General features: G+C 54.6%; 1 protein-coding gene across 1 annotated transcript; it reads right to left on the bottom strand.

Moving 5' to 3' along the window:
• Positions 1–1,276: 1,276 nt before the first annotated feature.
• Positions 1,277–15,442, bottom strand: RGS14 (regulator of G protein signaling 14). The gene is made up of 15 exons (XM_055325916.1): positions 15,286–15,442; positions 7,919–7,940; positions 7,568–7,746; positions 7,117–7,209; positions 6,879–7,022; positions 6,451–6,594; positions 6,223–6,334; positions 5,796–5,899; positions 5,144–5,347; positions 3,356–3,432; positions 2,984–3,110; positions 2,786–2,867; positions 2,632–2,678; positions 2,442–2,556; positions 1,277–2,183 (listed from the first exon to the last, which is right to left on the bottom strand). The coding sequence occupies exons 1-15, from the start codon at positions 15,328–15,330 to the stop codon at positions 1,981–1,983; spliced, it is 1,698 nt and encodes a 565-aa protein (XP_055181891.1). The 5' UTR covers positions 15,331–15,442; the 3' UTR covers positions 1,277–1,980.
• Positions 15,443–19,653: the final 4,211 nt, after the last annotated feature.

Raw genomic sequence — 19,653 nt, 5'->3', positions numbered from 1 at the left:
GTGGAAGGTGTGGGGGAACCCTCTGGGGTCCCTTTTATAAGGTTAGTAACCACCCTCATGATGGAGCCCATCCCAAAGACTCCACCTCCTAATGCCATCATCTTGGGACTGAGATTTCAACATATTAATTTTGGTGTGGGGGTGGTGGTGGTGGGGACACACAAACATTTAGACCACAGCATCAGGTGACCAGGGAAGTTTCCACCAAGGTGTTCAAGCTAAACAATGAAGCAGGACTTTTGTGGTTATAGGCCTTAGAAAACACACTCAGAGTCACAAGCACATGCACACAGAAAGGATATTTTGGCCTGCCTACATGAGAATGTCTAGGGGTAGTTGACTTCAGGCATGGGTGAATTTAGGTGTTCAGAGAAATTTTCTCAGGAATTTCCTCCCATCTCTATCCTGCTCTCCTGTGTTGGCTTCATTCACTCACAGGTTCTCTCCCTGCCTGTCCTCTGTTCAAATCCCCAGGAAGTGGTAGATGACCAGGACTGGAATTTTCACTGGCGTCAGAGGATCAGTCTCGTACCACACTCTGATTGACCAGGCCTGGGTCATGAGCCCACCTCAGCAGCTAGGGGGTCTGGTCAACCCAGCCAAGCAAAATGGGCAGAGGGGGCAGAGGGCTGAAGACCCCCGAGAAAGGCTTGGGTTTGACTTCTGGAGAAAGGAGGTGGGCCAGTGGGCCCCACTGATCTCTCCCAGGATTTTAAAGAGTGAGGTGCCATGATGCGGGTGGGGACACAGTTCCTGGCAGAGGGGACAGCAAGCACAAAGAACTGGAGTAGGGAAGAGAGTTTGACCTAAGGGGGGCAGGAGGGCCCCTCACTCCCCAGGTGTCCTTTTGAGGTTCCCACGTCTCCCCGTTTCCTCTGTCTCAGTGGCACCGAAACTGAGTCTGGCATCTCTGCCCACACACTGGGTCCTCCTTCTGGGAGGTCCTTCCTGCTCCCCCTCCCTATGAGGGCTGCCTAGGGACAGGGACGACCACCCAGCCAAAGCAGGCAAGGGACAAAACCTGCCCTTACCACAACGACCAGTAAGTATCCTCCACAAGACTTTAATGCATCCAGAGGAGCCCACAGACATGTCTGCAGAGACACACTCAAGCACCAGGAGAAGCAGAGGACAATAATCAGATGCTGTCCTTGACTCAGATCCAGAGACTGAGGAACAGCATGATGACGGGTGGCAGAGGCACAGCTCCCTGGAGGGTTCTTCCCCTCCCTCCCCGTCCTCCCTCTCCCTCCCCCCTTCTCCTTCCCTCCCCAGCTCTGTCTCTCATATTCACACCCCAAATACTCTGTGCAGTCAGGAAGAGAAGTTCTGACAACAGGAAGTTAGGGGGCATATTCTGAGGTCCCCAAGGGCTTCCTGGCACTGACCTTGGTGACAGAGGCAGTGCAGTTTAGCGGGGGTACACCAGGTAGACTGGCACACAAGGAACACACCTCACAGGAGAATAATAATTACTATTATAATAACAATATTGTACATCCAGGACAAACCCAGCTGCCCCAGGCCAACTGCAAAATCCATACATCCAGCAGCCTATGTGAGTAAAGTAAGGGGCTGCCCGCCTACACCCCCAAGCCTTACTCATACCAGCTCCCTGAGGAGGGGCCAGCCCTTCCTCCTGCTCCCTGCTGAGGCTTAGCACAGGGTGGGAAGGCTGGCACTGCCAACGCTGCCCCTCTGTGCTGGGCATGCCTGTACTGGGGAGGCCAGGCCCACCTCCCCTTAGTGACCTGGCAGCAAGGGATGGGTGAACAAACCTATGAGGGACGAAGTGGTGGCAGCTGTGGGGTGTGGCTCCTCTGAGCCTGCTCGCCACCCCTTTCCAGCTCTTCCTGCGGGCCTGCCCATGGCAGGAAGGGGCCAAGGACACTCATGGCACAGACAGGGCATGCAGAGTGGGCCCACAGCATGCTTGGCCCGCCAGGTGCCATGCAGCTGGCCTGGACTGTTGGGCAGTCATCAGAGGGCTGAGTGGGCAGTGGAGTCTGAGGTGTCCCCCTTGGGCTGGACCTCTGATTCAGTCTGTGGTGGGGCCTCTTGAGAGTTGGGTCCTTGGGCAGGCAGCTGCAGAAATTCTGGAAGCACCAGGTCCTCTTTGCAAAGAAGGCCCCTCTGGTCGTGGGCTCCACTGCTCTGTACCCGATTCAGCAGCTCCACCAGGCCTAGGGGTGGCCACAGAGTCAAGAGGCCCACTGATCTGCCTCAGCCAGCCCACTACCATCCTGCTGCCTTTACTATGACCACAGCCTTCCTAACCCCCTTCCACCCTTCAGGACCTCTGGTCCCCCAACCCCAATGGACACCCTTCCAGGCCCCAAAGACATACAGGTCCCTGACTTAGCTCAAGTCTCTCTCCACAGCACCCACTTTCAATGATCCCCAATGCTTCTGGTCCCTAGCTCTCACCATCCTCAAAGTACCTTCAATGTCACAGGTCTGCCGCTTCCCAGTGCTACTACCAGGCCCCTCAGCCAGTGAGTTGAGGGACAGTGGAGGACGGTGGGTGGCCTTGTTCTGGGTTCTAGGCTGGCTGCCCTGTAAGAATGTGGAGTCAGAGCCACAGCTGGGAGGGGAGGTACAGTGGGGAGAAGGGAGAGCCCTTTCTCTCACCTGGCTGAAGCACTGGGGTATGTCTCCAATTTGGGGAGTCTTCACACCTGTGGCAGAGAGTGCCACCGTTAGTGTTTGTCTCCTACCTGGACCCCTTTCCTTCTGGGCCACAGCCACGTCCAGGGACCAAGCCCCCGGGCCTTTGTTTCTCTACCTGGAAGAGTGTTCAAAACCAGTCTCTGGGCGGCCACTGAGCTCACTAGCTTCCCCAGATCCAGCGGCTGCTTCTCACCAGGCTGTGGGGACAAGTCAGCAGCCCGCTCCCTGCCGCCCCTCCCCTGCCCCGCTGTCGTGTCCCCCCCCCCCGCGCCCCCCCCCCCCCCCCCCCCCCCCGCCTCTCCTTCCCCCTTACCAGGCACAGTGCCACCTCTTGCGGGCTCAGGCCATGCTTCGCCAGAATGGGCTGCAGCGCGTCCTGCAGCCGCTTGGTGGACTTGGCGGAGATCCGCACCACGCGCTCCTGAGCCACCAACTCGAGCCTGCATGGGACCCTCGCACTGCAGAAGGGTGGAGAGCGGACCTACCTCTCCCCCAACCCACCAGGGATAGGTCCAAGAGGGGCGGAGCCTCAACTGGGGAGGTGGGATAACTTCGGGGTGAACCCTTAGCCTCAGGGATGCCATTAGCCCCAGGGGCGGGACCTGAGAGGTAGAACAACAGCCTGAACTGGAGCCCAAACAGGTGTTGAGACCCAGGACCCAAGCCTGGGAGGAGAGGCACTTACTCAAAGGTGATCCTGTTCTCCAGCCGCACCTCCTGATCCGCCAGCACGGTGCAGTCCTGATCCAGGACCAGGGCCTTCTACAGATGCCGGGTAGGTCTTAGAGTCCCTCCCTTGCCACCCCCAGCCAGCCCCAGGATCTGAGGGAAACACCTCACTTCCTCCCATGGCCCCCACTGGGTCAGAGGGATGAGCCAATGGGCAGGTAGGTGGTAGAGATGCAAATGGAATAAGACAGCTGGCTGGAGTTGGAGCCTAATATGCCCAAGTCCAGGCAAAAGTGTGGCAAAAAGGCTGGACAGCTTTGGAAAAGAAATGGTGTTATAGGAAGCATGGGAGTGGGGTGAGCACGAATGGTAATGGGGCTGCTTGGATAAGGAGCAGGACTAGGTTCTGGATCATGGAGCTACCTCTTCCCAGGCTAGGCCAGGCCAGGACCTGCCTCTGGGACAGTTGCTGTCTTGTGTCTCAGGCATGTGAAACTCAACCAGACCAGCTGGATGCATTTCCTTCCTCATCACCCACCTTTGATCAGCTACCCAGGCCTTGTCTACTTCTCTCCATCCCCATCTACTAAGGATACTCCTTGTCTCCTCACTGCAACAAGAGCCCCTCCCCCAAGACCGCTGTGAGGCCAGAAGGATGTGAAGTATCTGGCGCAGGGCCTGGCACACAGTAGATACATAAACAATAGGTGTAGTAACTACTGCCCCTATAGGCCCCACTGCCAGCCCAGGGCAGGGAGGCAGCCTCTTCAGGGATAGGCCAATGATGTGCTGCAGGGACAGGTGGAGTGTGGGTGGGGAATTATATTTAGCAGTCGTGAATGCCCGGCTGGGCTTCAGAGGCTGCATGGGTGGCCTGAGTGGGCAGAGCTCCTCCCACAGTTGCCCTCACAGTCCCATTCTCCAGGTCCTGGAACTTGACCTGCATTTCTTACCCACATCTAGGACTTCACTTAAGCTGTTTCCTCTGCCTAGAATATCCTCTCCCAACAGCTCTGCCAGGCAAACTCTTCCATATCCTCCTTCTCCCTTCAACAGCTGCCTCTTCCATGAAGCCTTCCTGGAACCAGCCAGAAAAGCCTACCTTCCCCCAGAAACTCTCTGAAGCTTCAACTTCTCTTCCCTGATCACATCCTGCCTGGCTCACTTCTAGCCTATGGATCTGGAAGACAGAGCTCGGGCCTGGGTCCCTCTGCCCACCCACCTGGCAGGGCCTTAGGTCTTGTCTGGGTGAATGAAATCCTGTAGGGTCTCCCTAGAACAGAGCATTCTTTCTTTAGATTCCCCTCCCTTACGGGCTGGTTCAGTTTAAACTGAGTTTGTCCTTAGACTCCTCTTTAAAGCTTAATGCTAGTTTGCATCTCAAGGAAAGTTTTTCTTGGGCTAGGTGCATTTGGATGTCCCTTATGGCCATTTCAAGGATGGCCAGTAGGAACTCTCAGAGTGATGGGAGAAACCCAGCTCTGGCAGTGGTTCTCCTCCACTCTACCTCCCTAGAGCATCACAGTGAAGATGACGGGTGTGCTGGAAGCTCTGGGTGAGGGTGAGTGGGGGGAGGGGATAAGATTTTCATGGGATGAGACTGGAAGCCTGAATTTGAGGAATTGGTGCTGGGTTGCTTTGGAATTGGGCATGGGGGGAGGGAACGGTTGTGTTGGGGACTAGAATTAGGAAGGGAGTGAGGATAGGAATGGAATTGGGATTGAGGTCACAGCTGAACAGAGAGAGGAATGGGGTTGGAGTCAGGATCAGGAAGAGAGAGTTGGGGACCAGGCCAGATTCACACCTGTTCATTGCCCACCAGGTAGACCTTGATGTCAGGTAGAGAGAGACCTCGTTTCTCACAGATGCCTGCCAGCATGGCACGGATTGTGAGGCCAGGTCGGGCCAGGGCCAAGGAGGCTGTGCCATCTGGCAGGTACACGCAGCAGTACTTCCCTGGCCGGCTTTCACTCTCACCTTCTGTGCTCCCAAGGCTCTTCCGGTGGCTCTGATTCAGGACAGGAGCAGAGGGAAGGTCATATGTACACATTCAGGGACATGCAGAGAGGTACACAGACAGGTAAACTCACTGGGGCACACACATACATGCACACACATACCTAAGGGTACACTTTTAGGCAGGCAAAGACACTCTTCCTACAACATGTATATGCTCACTCAGACGTAGGGGCACCCAGATATAGGTCCTCCCACCGGCCCATATACACCTGCTGTGTACACCTAGGCACCCACATGTGCACACACACAAAGAGAATGTATACCCTTGCCATGCATGGGGCCCAATGTGGTGGGGACAGGAAGAAAGTAAGGAGTATGAGGGCTTGGTAGGAGGGAGGTGGAAGTGGGGACCATGACTAGAAATGATGGCAGCCCCACAAAGGTGAGTGAGTAGTGGCCCTGGCCTGCACCTCATCTCCTCCCAGCAGCTGGCTCACCTCAGATTTGCTGTTGACAAAGGCAAGGAAGCCAAGGTCCAGGCTGGCAGATGAGTTGAGGGAGCCCTGGGACTCTCTGCGCAAAGGAGCCCCACCTGCCAGTTCTACGAGAGAGGGAGCAGTGAGCAGAACAGCCCCTCCTCCCTACACCCCTTTCTCCACAACTAGGTGGATCTGGCTGGAGCCCTCTCGCAGGAGTCTAACGTGGCCTGGGACCATGGAAGTGTTGCTACTAAGAGGGCTTCCTAAAATTCTGGGGTCTAGCCTGGAAACCAAAACACCAGGGAAACGTGATGGTCAACAGGGATCTCTATTTCGGTTTTCACAGATTTACAGATGTCTATGGAACAAAGTAGGAGGAAGGAAGAATTATCAAAGCTTGCCCGAGCTCCCACCGCAACTCTTCTCTATGGCCTCCAACCCTCACCCTTGCGGAAAGACTTCCGGAGCGGGCGACCCCCAGAGCCCTCAGCGGACGGCAGGTGCCCCAACTCCTCCACGCCCAGAGGCAGCGACTTCCCAGACTTCAGCTTCGGCTTCTGCGGGTACAGGAAAGGCGCTGGCGCCAGGCCGGGCTCCAGCTCGCCTGCAGACCAGGGGCACACCCCTACAGATCTGCACCTGGCCCCCGCTTCCCCCAGCCCCTCGTCCGCACCTTCCTCGTGGAGTCAGGGCTGCCCGGGCTGGAGGATCCAGGTTCCCGCAGGGGACGTCCCTCGGCCTCCGCCAGGAGACATTCGCGGTACAGCGGCGACTTGACGAAGCGCGCGTAGCTATCGAACTTCATCAGGTTGAAGATCTGCAGGTCCCGCGCGGGGAAGGTGAGCCGGGGGCGGGGCGGGGCGGGGCGGGGCGGGGGCGGCGCTTGGCTCGCAGCCCGCCTCCCCAAGCCCTGAGTATTGGCCGGGTCCCAATCCGGCCGGAAAGGCTTTAGCCCCTCCCACCCGACTCCTCGGCCCCGCCCCGCCCCCTCTTGGCCCCGCCCAGCCTCCGCTAGACTCCGCCCCCGGGCCTGGCCCCGCCTCTTGCGCCTTCTTCCAAGGCCACGCCCCCTAGCCCCGCGAGGCCGTGGGAGACCCTGACCTGGAGCTGCTGCGCGCGGAACATGTCCGGTCGTGGTTCGGCCAGCACCTCCTCGCCTAGCCAGGCCTGCCGGTCGATGTTCACTGGGCTCAGCGCCTGGCTAGACAGGAATTCCTCGTAGATGTGGCGCGCCTCCTGAGCAAGCTGTTGGAGGAGGGACAAGAAAAGATGAGGGGCATGGCCCAGGGCTTGGCCCAGCTCCGGTCCCACCACTCCGCCCCCGCTCCCCTTCCCTCACCTGCTGCGTGTCGCTGGCCGGGATCTGCTGGAAGCGCTCGCAGGCCTTCCAGAAAGTGACATTCTCGGCGCTGAACTCCTTCTTCAGGAACTCCTGGCGCAGAGAAGGAGGAAATCAGAGGCACAGAGACCCGGTCAGGGAATTCCATCAAAGACACTGGGATAGAGATAGGGCCAAGAAGCCAAGTCAGGCAGATAGGCCCAGACAGACAGATGGGGCCAGATTGGAAGGCGTAGAAAGAAAATGAGAGGCAGAGACAAGGAAAGGTCCCTGCTGAGAGAAGAGGAAGAAGGTGCCAAAGAAAGGCCAGAGGAGGCAGCCAACAGAGGAATACCATTCTGGCCAGCCTGAAGCTCCATCCACGTCCTCTCCCATGCCCGTTGCCCACCCCTGCAACACACACCATAGTGGCCACTGCCATCTGCCCTCCCAATCCCGCCCCAAGGCTTACAGTGAAATAAGCCAGCCCCAGTGGGTCCTGCAGCAGCCGCTCGAATGACAGGCCCCAGCTGGCCACAGGCTGCTCCTCGGTGGGGAAGGGGCTGCTGGGGCCACTGGGGAGGCTGTGGATACTGAGGGAGCTTCCTCGGCTCTCGCCCTGGCCCTGAGGCCCTGCCGTGCTGCTCAGCTCTGTAGGTGGATGGACAAGGGGCGGTGAACTTTGTGGCCTTCCCCAGCCCCTGGCCCAACCCCATCTGTAGGTACTTTCCCTGGAAAGACAGCAAGTGACAGAGACCCCACCCTGTTTCCACATACCCTCCCCCACCCCAAGCAAGCCTCCTCCATACCCTCTGTCACTTACCTCCATCTGAGACAGCCAGAACCTATAAGAGACCCAAGGTAGGCAGTCAGAGCTCCGGGTGGATTCTCAAGGGGACAGTTCTGGGTTCAGACCCCAGGACTGGAGTAGTGTTCTCCTCCCCCTGGAGGACCGGGTTGGCCATTCCCAGCCAGGTCACTGCTTGCTCAGCATTTTGCTCTGGCTCCTCCTGGCTCCCCTTCCATCATGTGCAAACCACTGTGTGCTGGGACTTATGCCAGTTACTTTCTATTTGCTCCTGGTTCCCTCCTCCCTCAGCACGTGCTAGGTAAGCCCAGGTGTACAGCATGGTGGGTTATCAGCATAGACTTTGAATCTTGTCTTTGCCATTTATAAGCTGTGTGACTTGTTACTTGCTTGTCTCCATCTGCAAATCGTGTATGATGATAATAATAGTAGCTTACTTCCTGGGACTGTTGTGAGGATCAAATCAGTTTAATAGATTTCTAGCATCTAGAACAGTGGCCAGCATGTGGTAAGTGCTGTATGGATGTTTGCTGGTGTCTCTAGCCAGTGATCTCTTTGTTGTAACTGTTTCCTCTTGGAGAGGAAGACCCTGAGAGACCCCGGGCCCCACTCCACCTTAGGCTGGTTCCAGGATGCTATTTTATAGTGTAGAACAGTCATTCTTAGACTCTAGTGTGCACTGAAATAACCAGTAGGAGCCCACCTCTGGAGATTCAAACTCAGCAGGTCCAGGATGCGGCCAGAGACTCTCCATTCCCAACAAGGTCTCAGGCAATGCTGATGCACTGGTCCCTAGACCACACTGTGAATAGTATTGCTATAGAGACCAACTCCATCCTTACCCCACACCCACCCCACACACAACTTCAACTTCTCTGGGAATCCCAACCATTAGTGAAATAGAAACTCTCCTTTCAAAATGACTCTTGCAGTGATTTCCCTCGGTCCTTCCTACCTTCCTAGCAGCTCCTCCAGCTTCCTCCTCATCGCCTACCCACACAAGGTGGCCTCTACCACTCCTTGCCCTTTCCCCCTCCTACATCTCCCTTCCAGATCCAAACCCATATAGCCAACTTCCTGCTAACATCTCTGCCCAAATGTCCTATGAGCCCTTCCAACTCAGCCAGTCCCAAAGGAAGCCACCTCTGCCACCACCAAATCAGGGCATTGAACCCATTTCCCTACATCCTTCCTGTCTTTCTTCCCACCACCTGAGTTCAATTATCCCCAAGTTCTCCTTCTCTCTAGCATCCTATATTCTCACTAGGCCTGTCACAGGAGTTTCTACCACCTGTCCCTTTGTTACATCCCCACTGGAAACAGGCCTGCAAACATCTCTCCCAGGAAGCCTCTCCCTGCCCTTCCAGCTGGAATCTCCCTCTTTGCTCCCCACTCTCACCTAGGAACACTCAGATCCCACATCTGTGGGCCAGAGTTGGCCTGCAAGTATGTAGGACATTTTTTTCATTTTTAGTTTATTTATTTACTTTTAAAGATCGTATTTATTTATTTGAGAGAGAGAGAAAGAGAGAGAGAGAGATGGAGCAAGAGAGAGAGCATGAGCAGGAGAAGGGGTAGAGGAAGAGGGAGAAGCCAACTCCTGGGCGAGCATGGAGCCTGATGTGGGGCTCCATCCCAGGACTGGGATCATGACCTGAGCCGAAGGCAGACACTTAGCTGACTGAGCCACCCAGGTGCCCCTCATTTAAAATTTTTTTTTATTTATTTATGATAGTCACAGAGAGAGAGAGAGAGAGAGAGAGAGGCAGAGACACAGGCAGAGGGAGAAGCAGGCTCCATGCACTGGGAGCCCGATGTGGGATTCGATCCAGGGTCTCCAGGATCGCGCCCTGGGCCAAAGGCAGGTGCCAAACCGCTGTGCCACCCAGGGATCCCTGTGCCCCTCATTTTTAAAAGTGTTTCCCACATTTAAAAATCAGGGGTCTTATATAAACTACTTCCCAGCATGATAACTTTGGCTGGCACTCAGCAGCAATTGCCTTCCCTAGATGGGCCTTATGTTCTTTTTAGGGGTCTCTGAGGCCAGTTTGATGCATTTATATTACTTATGGCGAGAGACACTGCCCCCAGACTGCCTGAATTCCAGGTTGTGCTGTGTGATCTTGGATAAGGCGCTACATCTCTCTGTGCTTCAATTTCTTTTTCTATAGAAATGGAGTAAATACTTTTCCTGACTTTAAAGGGTTGCTGTATATATAGTTAAGGAACTCAGAACACTATCCGGCATGAACCATACTGTTATTGCTGTTGTTATCTTAGTATTGGTGTCTGACCCTGCTCCACTTTCGAGTTTGCTAGCCCCGCGACAGAGGAAAGAACACAGGTGTTGGGGTCTGTCAGACCCAGATTCAAATCCCAGCTCTGACCTTTCCCAGTTTTATGGCTTTGGGCTCCTCCCTGAGCCTCCTCTCCCCCTTGGAATGTGGAGGTAAGAGGCTGCTGAAGAAGAACGAAAGTTTGTGCAGAATGTGGCTGGGAGTGGAACCCATCTGCAGGCATCTGCCCTCCCCACACGCTCTCCCTTGGCCCACCGGGCTCACCCTAGCCCTCACCCTCCTTCCTCGGCACCCTCGAATCTGACAGCTTCTTCCCTTCTTCTGAGTCAGCTCCAGTGGCTGCTGGAGGAAGTCCCAGCTCCCGGGGGGGGGGGGGTGCGTGAAGATGATGAGTTGAAGCCCAGGGTCCCAGCCTGCTGCCTCCATTCCTGGCACTCTGGTGCACCTGCCTGTCCTGCCTGCTCAGGGCTGCGGGCACCATCCTCTGTCCAGGGCTCCTCCAGGAACCATCTTGCCTCCCCCTCTGAGGTGGCCTCCTAGTCCTCCCTCCCCCCTCACCCACTGGCCTCTCTGCTGCTTGCCCTCCTTCCCCAGTCTTAGCCTCTCCCTAGCTCAGAGCCCCCGTGGCTGCTGGGGCGGGTGGGGGCTGCAGATAGGGCCCAGGCACCTGGGGCTGTAGCCAGCCCATACTCCTATTTTGTTTTATTCTTGACATTATGTTGAATTGACTGTCATTGTCTTTAGGCTGGCTCCCAGGTCTCATGAGCTCCCTGCCTGGGGGGTGGGGGGGAGCAGTTGCTGGGTTATAGCTGAAGCTTAGCCTGGGCCTGACTAATGAATCCCTATAGCCTCCCCGATTTCCCTCTCCCTCATTCCATCCTACACTTTATCACACACACATCTTCACACTCCTGTTTCCTGCTTCACTGCTTTCTCCTGCTGGGTATCTGCTCCTGCTCCCCTCACTGAACTCACTGCTCTTCAGTCTTGGCTCATCGACACCAGTCCCCTCCAAACACCAGTTGTCCTGAGCCCTCCAGCCCACCATACTTCTGCTCACCCATGTCTAGGCCTCTCTCTCCTTACAGTTTGGTAGCTCCCAGAGAGCAAGCCTGATTTGTAGAGGGAACCAACCTGAGCCCCCTCTCACAAGCACCCTCTTGCTCTGGGGCCAAGAAGCAGCCACTAGGGCCCTAGCAGTCCTCCTCTGCCTCCCATGAGGCCCTGCACTCCCTTCACCAGAGATCCTTCACCTCTGAATGCCCCATCTCTGTGGCCTGCAGTTCACCTTTGCCAGTCCCTCTTGCCCTGCTGGTTGTTGATCTGGATCGTGGGGACTGAGGTGGGAGGGAGTTAGGATAGAGTCTGGTTTCAGTTCCACCATTCATGAGCAAGTAACTCTCACCTCTGGGCCTCAGTTTTCCCCCTGGGTAGAATGAGGCTCAGCATCCCACTTTCTTGGGGCTGCTAGGAAGAATGAGCACATATGTGAAAACAGCAGGTACAGAGCTGTCAGGGGCTCTGCGGACCAGGGCTCCAGGTTGCCCAGGCTCCGGGGCCTGGGGAAGTTGTGCGGAGGAGGGCTGGCCTTGCCCCACCCTGGCTTGTCTGAGGAGAAGTGGTAAGTGAATGGGAGAAAAGGGGAAGAAATGATGAGGAAGGGTGTGGTGGAAGGTGACACTCCTGACCCATGGTCAGGCTTCAGTTTGGCATCCTTTTTTCTTAGACCCTGGAAGAGCCACTGGTATCTAAGGATACTAGGGTGAGAGTGGAGTGGCCCAACATTGCTGACCTCTAATTGTGTGACAGGCACTCTCGGACATACACATCTGTGTTCTCACTCTATCTTCAAATCGTTATCCTGTGTAGCAGGTGTTAATAGCCCTGTTTTACAGATAAGAAAACCTAGACCCAAAGAAGTTGCATAGCAGGGAAGCAGCTGAGCTGAAGTTAAAAGCTAAGTGTTCCCGAGTCCCTGGGTGGCTTAGTGGTTGAGAGCCTGCCTTCAGCTCAGGGCGTGATCCCAGGGTTTTGGGATCAAGTCCCACATTGGGCTCTCTGCAGGGAGCCTGCTTTTCCCTCCACCTATGTTGCTGCCTCTCTCTGTGTGTCTCTCATGAATAAATAAATAAAATCTTAAAAAAAAAGTGTTCCCAACTGGAGCCTGAGTCCTGCCTCCCACTAAGCTGCCTCCCTGTGTAGACAGGAGATGTACAAGGGGAGCTGGGAGGCCCAGGGCCTCAGCCCTTTGGACACAGGTGGGCAAAGCCATTCAGGGGTAAAGGGTCCAGGGGGTCCTCTTGAACTCCACCCTCTGGAAAGGTCAGACCTCAAAGGGAGAGCCAATTTACTTAGCATCTTCTGTGCTGGCACTCTGTACCATCATCTCAATTGATCCTAGTTTGGGGAAACTGAGGCCCCAAGATCCTCTCTGGGTATACGCAAAGAGAACCCTGAGTGCCTGTTCCCTTCAGCCTGAGTCAACCCTGTGGAGACAAACCCAGGCTGGATGCCAAGAATGCAGGCAGAGCTATGGTAAGGTCTCTCCAGGTGGAATGGCTAACTGGGCCCCCTGAGAGTGACAGGATATGATAACCACCACTCTCTAGGCTTTAGGCCCAACCTCCTCTTAGGCCATGTCCCTGTACACACACCCTGTGTTGCCCCACATCTAGACCCTTCCCCATGCTACCTCCTCTTCCAGATGGCATATGCTTTCAAGAACTTCGTACCACAATGCACAAAATGATCCAACAAGTCAGTTCTCCCATCCCAGGTCCTCCTCAAGCTTTCTCTACCCTGGACCTGTGGCTCTTACTCAAATCTGAATTTTCTTCTGGTATTTGTACCTGTGTCTTTATGCTTTGCCAGACTGGGAGCTGCTTGAGGGCAGGAGTTAGGGCAACACGTTTGGGTCTCCAGTGCCCAGGACAGGGCCAGCGTAGAGCAGGCCTATGGAGGCTGCTGAATGACTGCCTGAACAAATGATGTGGTAGTCAGGGTCCTGTAAAGATGTCTCTGGGAGGGGGCTGGGAGCCATCTCTAAGTGACAGGTTTCATTGCGACTGCCTGACAAGCTGAGTGGCAGAAAGACGAGGCTGACAAATGAAGCTGCTGCAGCAGGGAATAATGGCAGCCCGTGGGTGGAGGTGGTGGCAGGGGGAGGCAGGGGAGCACAGAGCCAGGCAGTTCTGGGAGGTGGGGGAACAATGGCATTGAGTCAGAGAGGTCGGGTTCAAATGCATGCCCCTCAACTTGCTGGCTGTCTTCAGCCTGTCACTCCTCTGAGCCACCCTCGGGAGGTAACTCATGAAAGGAGCTTGACGCCTGGTCCACAGGTGTCTCTGTGTGTATCCCTGCTGATGCCTGTCCACCCCCCCATGTCAGCCGAGCATGGTCTCAGAAAGCTGACTGGTGGCCAGCAAGCAACCAATCTGTGACCTTCAGGATTCCAAGAGGTGACATGGAGAGTTCAGAACAGACCCAGGAAGGGGTCTGTGTGTGTGAAGATTGAAGATAAATCTGTGTGTGAAGGTTGTTGCAAGGAGCCAGGGCTGGAGGCAGAACTTGGGTGCCCTCCCTCCTCTGAAAGATTGCTGTTGGGGCAGAGAAGCCATAAGTTGACATGGGAGGGGCAGAGACTGGGTCTGTCTTGAGGCATCCTCAGTTGCCCTGCAGTTTTGGGCACTGCTCAGAAGCACCAACTCAGCTGCCCTCTGGGGTGAGATTGGGAGTGGACATTCTCCTGGGCCTGGACATCTGAGTGTCATGCCTCTGGGGTCGGAGTGTGAGGATCTTAAGTTCTTGAACTTTCAAAGTTAGGTTGATGGTAAAGACAGTGAGTTGAGGAACTGGGCCAGCCTGGTGGGGTTTGCCTCTCTCCTACCCAGCTAACTGGGGCTGGGCAATAAAGAGACACTGGAAGAAGGAGAGGAGGAGGAAGGTCTTTGGAATTAGGAGGCAGGAGTGTGGGGTAAAACCTCAGTTTCTGAATGAGGCAGGGGACCCTTGAAGAGGGGCTGAGAATGAAGGGAGGCATTGGGCTGACGTTTATAGAGGCCCCACAGTGGGCCAAGGGCCTCATATTCATCATTCCACTTAATCATATCAACAAGCCTTTGAGAATTGTTCCAATTTCCTCATTTTACAGGTGAAGAAACTGAGGGTCAGAGAGGACCTCTAGTAAGGGATAATGGAGCCACAGCTGGAACCCAGGTTTCTCTGGACCGATTGGTTTTGTCCCATAGTCCTAGGCCGGGGCCAGGTTAGAGGCTAGGACACTGTGTGGCCTTCCTGGCGTTGTTAGGAGGGACTGGGGCTCTGCCAAGTGGGGTGGTATGCTAGGGAGAGAAGGAAGGCCCCACACAGCCTGCTCCATCAGCTGAATGAATAAAGAAGCTGGACTGTCCAAGCACAGCTCTGATTTGGAGGCCAGGCAGCCAGGGAGAGGGTTTAGGGGGTGGGGCAGCTGCAGTAGCCAGGGCATCCTAGGGCCCAGCTATTCCCACCCTTCCTGGTAGCCCAGGAACAAAACAGACAAGCAGCACCAAGCTGGTCTGACCCCTCTGACCCTTCCCAGGCCACCCAAAGACTACTCCTTCTGGCAGGAAGCCTCTGGAGCAGGTCCAGCTGAAGGGCAGTGACCCACTGAGGGTTACCCTTTACCTGACCTTGGGTGTCAGGATATGGGTGAGGAGGGGAAGGCCGAAGCTAGGTGAGATGTGGGGGTCTGGGCTACTGTGGGGGTTGCAGGGGTCAAAGGGCATGCCAGGTGTCCCTGCTGCCCTAGGATGTAGGCAGCCCCAGATGGTGCCAAAGTGGCAGGAGAGGGAAGAGTGGGGACCAGAAGCCTATGCCCACTGTATCTGCTCTCATCTCAACAGTTGCCCCAGGTCCAGCAGGGTCATCTGGGGGGTCCTAGGGTAGGGCACCAGGTCCCACTGCCTGCTCCTGTTTGTACCCCAACTTCTCCTGCCCGCTGGCAGCATGCAGGCTCTTGCCCAGCCCTGCCGGGTGTGCCTCCTGAGCTCCACCCTGGGTGTGCCCACCCCCTCCCCACGGGCCTGGCCTGGAGCCCACACTCACCATGCGCCCGTTGGGGACACCCAGGTGCTTGGGCTTCCCCGGCATGCCGCCGCTGTTCACGGGTCCCTGCCGGGAGGAGTGCCCACCATGGGGACCATGGGCAGCCCCGGCCTGAGCTTGCACGGCGGCAGGCAGGCAACGAGAGAGCTCAGCTCTGCTCCTGAGGGCCCTTACATCCTGAAACACAGCTCACTACCTCTTTTCTCTGCCACAGGAAGTGTCTCTATAGAAACCGAACCACAGAAAGAAGCAAGGTCTAAGAGAGTGAATGCCTCTTCCTACACACACACACACACACACAGGCACGTTCACATGCACATACACATGCCACCAGTGTGCCCTTGGCAAACGCCCCACACAGTCACCAGCACATCAAAGAGGACTGTGTGTGCCCAGGAAGAAGCCCAGTCTGGTCTGGCCCAGAACAGGGAGCTCCAGGGTTGCGTCTGGGCACACAGAAGAGCGCACAGACTAAGGGCACACTTAGTCACCTTTATGCACACTGTAAAGGCCTCGTGTGGACATGTGTACTGAATATGCACACATGGACTCTACTCAGCACACACTGGTCTCACACCTGCTGTATGTGTGCTGGGTATATGCACACTCAGTACCCCTCCCCCAGGCAGTTATGCACATGCACTGCCTCTTATCTCCATATAAGATCTTGGAGAGGCCCAGCCTCGTGCCCAAGTGTACAGACAGATGGACACCTTGTGTGCACAATCATGTGCAGACAGGCTATTCGGGTGTGAGTGTTACAAACACATAGTCAGTCTCTCCCTTCATAAGAAACCCCTGGGTGTATATATAGTCCCTTGGACAGGGGCATGTGGCAGGCACAACTGTATACAGGCACATAGATGCTCAGCTCCCCTGGCGATATGTGGGAATAGGTATGCACATGCTTCTCCCCAGAGCAGGGGAATGGATCGATTGCATCTATGTGTGACACCTGTGCATTCATTCTCAAGTAAAAATCCCACCTTGGTGTGGTACCGTCAGCTGAAGAATGACATGCTGCCTCCCAGCCCCGGCCCAGGACTTTTAGCCAGAGTCCTCAGTTTGCTACTTTCATACACAGACATGCACCCACTACAGGACTTGTGTTTTACCTTAAGTATGGGCTTAGTGCCCTCAAGTCACTCCCCGCCCTGCTTTGAGCCCCTCTTCTGTTTTCTATCCTCTATCCTACTGTCCTTTTCAGGCTGTGACTTGAATCCTTCAGTGGCAGAAACTGACTCTTCACCACAAATTCATGTCCTCTTCCTCTGAGTACATGGTTAAACTTTACTTTCCCAGGCTCACTTGCAGTCAGGTGTGGCCTTATGACTAGTCCCATCAATTAAATTATGAATGAAATGTGTGCCATTTCTGGGCCACGACTTTTATATAATATATGACCTCCACACTGTCTCTTTTACCCTTAGCTGGCTGAATGTAGAAGAGTGAGGGATTGTGAAGCCACAGGAGGAAGGAGACAGGAGCTTTGTATTAGGGCACAAGGCAAGCGACCCTTCAACCAAGAACATTAGCTTTGTACTATTATGTGAATGAGGAATAATCTTTGAGCTCTTATATACATTCGAGTCTATCTGTGATAGCAGCTAGTGTCACCCTACTTAATACACTTCTTCACCTGGCCCTGCCTCATCTTTTCCCACTTTTCTCCAGGCCACCCAGATGGAGGGATTCGGTCATATTTGGTATATATATTGGGGGTTGCTTTTGGGCCTGGAGCATTGCCAGCAGTGGTCTTAATAAGGTGCATGACAATGGCAATGGGTCTGTGAGGGGCTTATAGGGTATATGATGACAGTGGAGACCCTGTCTGTCTGCTGTGCCATGATGGGTCTGGGTCTAGGCTTCATAGAGGGCTTTACCGTTTACAGGGTCTTCTCCCAACATGACTTCATTTGGCCCTTACAACCTCTTTGTGAGCGGTGCTCATTATTTCCATTTTACAGATCAGAGAACTGAGACTCAGAGAGAGTGAATTGCCCAAGGATACATGTCAAGTTAGTTACTGCTAGGTTGTGAATATGTGTGCTTAGTTGCCAGGAGCTGTGCCTGGGCTGCCAGCAGCCCAGGTGCCAACAGTTTATGTCTCTCCCTTAAAAGGGCCCTGTGACAGACTCTGACCTCCAGTAAGGTCATCTTCTCCTCTCCTCACCTTTCCACCATGGATGCCAATTTCAGCTCTGACCATGTCTTTACCCCGGCCAACCCTGGGACTTCCCATTTTCTCTTAGTCCTTATCAGGTTTTCTCCTCTCCAAGAGAGTGGTAGGGTACCTCCAGCCCTCAAAACACTGCTCTCGACTGCTCTGTCCCAGGCTTCCCACAGGGAGATATCAATTACTGATATCTAGTTGTTCTGTGGGAGATCTGATGCCCCTTCCCTCTGGAGACTTCCCTGGCTTAGGTCTTGCTATCTCTCATCTGGTCATAATGACCTTCTATTCAGTCTCCCCACCTTGGGAGGGTAACCCCCCTCCAATCTCTTCTCACCATAGCCAAAGAAATCCATGCTGGTCACTCCCATGCTTAAAACCATCCCATTGCTTTCTGGAAAAAGGCCATGTTCCTTAGCTGGAAATTGAAGGCCCTTTAAGTTCTGGCCTCAGCTACACTCTCCATCCCCTCAGCCATTCCGAACTGCTTTCATCCCATATGCTCTCAGGCATCCCTCTGGGTCCTTACATCTCCTGTTCCCTCTGCTGAGAATGCCTTTCCCCTTGCTGGGAAACTCCTACTCATTCTTCATGACCCAATTCTAGGTTCTGGAACAAATATTCATATTTTTACTAATTACTTATTAATCACCTCCTTTGTGCCAAGTGAGGTTCTTAGATGCTGGGGTTTCAGAGGTGACCCTAACTGACAAATATCCCAGCCTTCCTCCAGGTCTAGTGGAATGTACATATTCTTGTTTGTATAGATATAAATCTCTGGAAGGGAATACTCTTTGAGAGGGGAGTGGCAGGGGACTTTTGTTGTATTATATGTCTGTATTACATATAAGACTATTACTTTAATGAGCTACTTAAAGACAGGTGATCCAGAAAAGATGTCTCAGCACTTATTCTTGAATATGTTCACTCATTCAAAAGGGCAGCTTTTTGAAATAAAGGAGCAATAAATGACACTCCCTCTCCACTGTAACAGGGGTTATTTACTCAAATAGCTAAAGGGCCCAAGCAGGTGCTATAATTTGGCCAGCAGGGAGGCTAGGTCAGCAGAGGAAGGCTTTTGGGGGGCCTAGTGGGGTTGGACCTCCAGGATTTTCCCGAAAACCTAGAAATTTGGATTTCTGATAAGTCTGTCGGTTTGAAAATACCAAGGGGCGCCTGGGTGGCTCAGTCGGATAAGCGGCTGCCTTCCGCTGGGGTCACGATCCTGGGATGGAGCTCCAAGTCTGGCTCCCTGCTGAGCGAGGAGCCCGTTTCTCCCTCTCCTTCTGCCCCGCGCTCCGCATGTGTGCACGTGCACTCTGGCTCTCTCTTAAGTAAATAAAATCTTTTTTTGGGGCAGCCCGGGTGGCTCCGCGGTTTAGCGCCGCCTTCAGCCCACAGAGAGGCAGAGACACGGGCAGAGGGAGAAGCAGGCTCCATGCAGGGAGTCCTAATGTGGGACTCGATCCAGGGTCTCCAGTATCACGCCCTGGGCTGAAGGCGGCGCTAAAACGCTGCGCCACCCTGGCTGCCCAAGTAAATAAAATCTTTAAAACATTTAAAAATATATAAATATTGATATTTAAATCGTTGTATTGAAATAGCACGAGCAGGTAAAACAGAACTCTATACGGCTGTGGGCCAGCAGATTTTGACCTCTGGTCCACAGGCCGCTTTCCTGGACCATTCGTGGCTGCTGCAGGTGCAGTGGGCAGGCACTCAAAACAGTTTGAATGCGGATGGGTCCCAACTGGTGTCCGGGACAGGACCCGGGTCTGCTCCTCCTGCTTAAACCCGACTGATTCGGGAGTAGTGTAAGCCCTCAACTGGGAATTCTACATCTCCAAAGGCATGAAGCCAGGAGAGAGGTCGGGCCAGTGACGGCGGCTTCGGACAGGCCAGCCAGGCCACTCAGTGAATACGCGGGTCGCGGGAGTTAGAATTCAGGCCTCCGCCTTCCATTCTGCATTCTTTCCCCCAAGACTGGGAAACGTTACTCCAAGGAGGTCGTTACAGTCTTCGTCTACCCAGCCCGCGCGAAAAGCCACCCTCAAAACTACAAGTTCCAGCATGCCTCACTTCGCAGACGACCTCCGGGCTGCCCCTAGTCAAACCATCCCTCTGTTTCTCATTGGCTCACAAGCTTAACGTGCTGTTCCATGATTGGTTGCGTCTCTTGTCGCTCGTAAGAACTC

The sequence above is a fragment of the Nyctereutes procyonoides genome, unplaced genomic scaffold (assembly GCF_905146905.1).
Source record: "Nyctereutes procyonoides isolate TBG_1078 unplaced genomic scaffold, NYPRO_anot_genome, whole genome shotgun sequence".
NCBI lineage: Eukaryota > Metazoa > Chordata > Mammalia > Carnivora > Canidae > Nyctereutes > Nyctereutes procyonoides.
The sequence above is the reverse complement of the archived record's forward strand: the minus strand, read 5'-3'. Positions and strand labels throughout refer to the sequence as shown.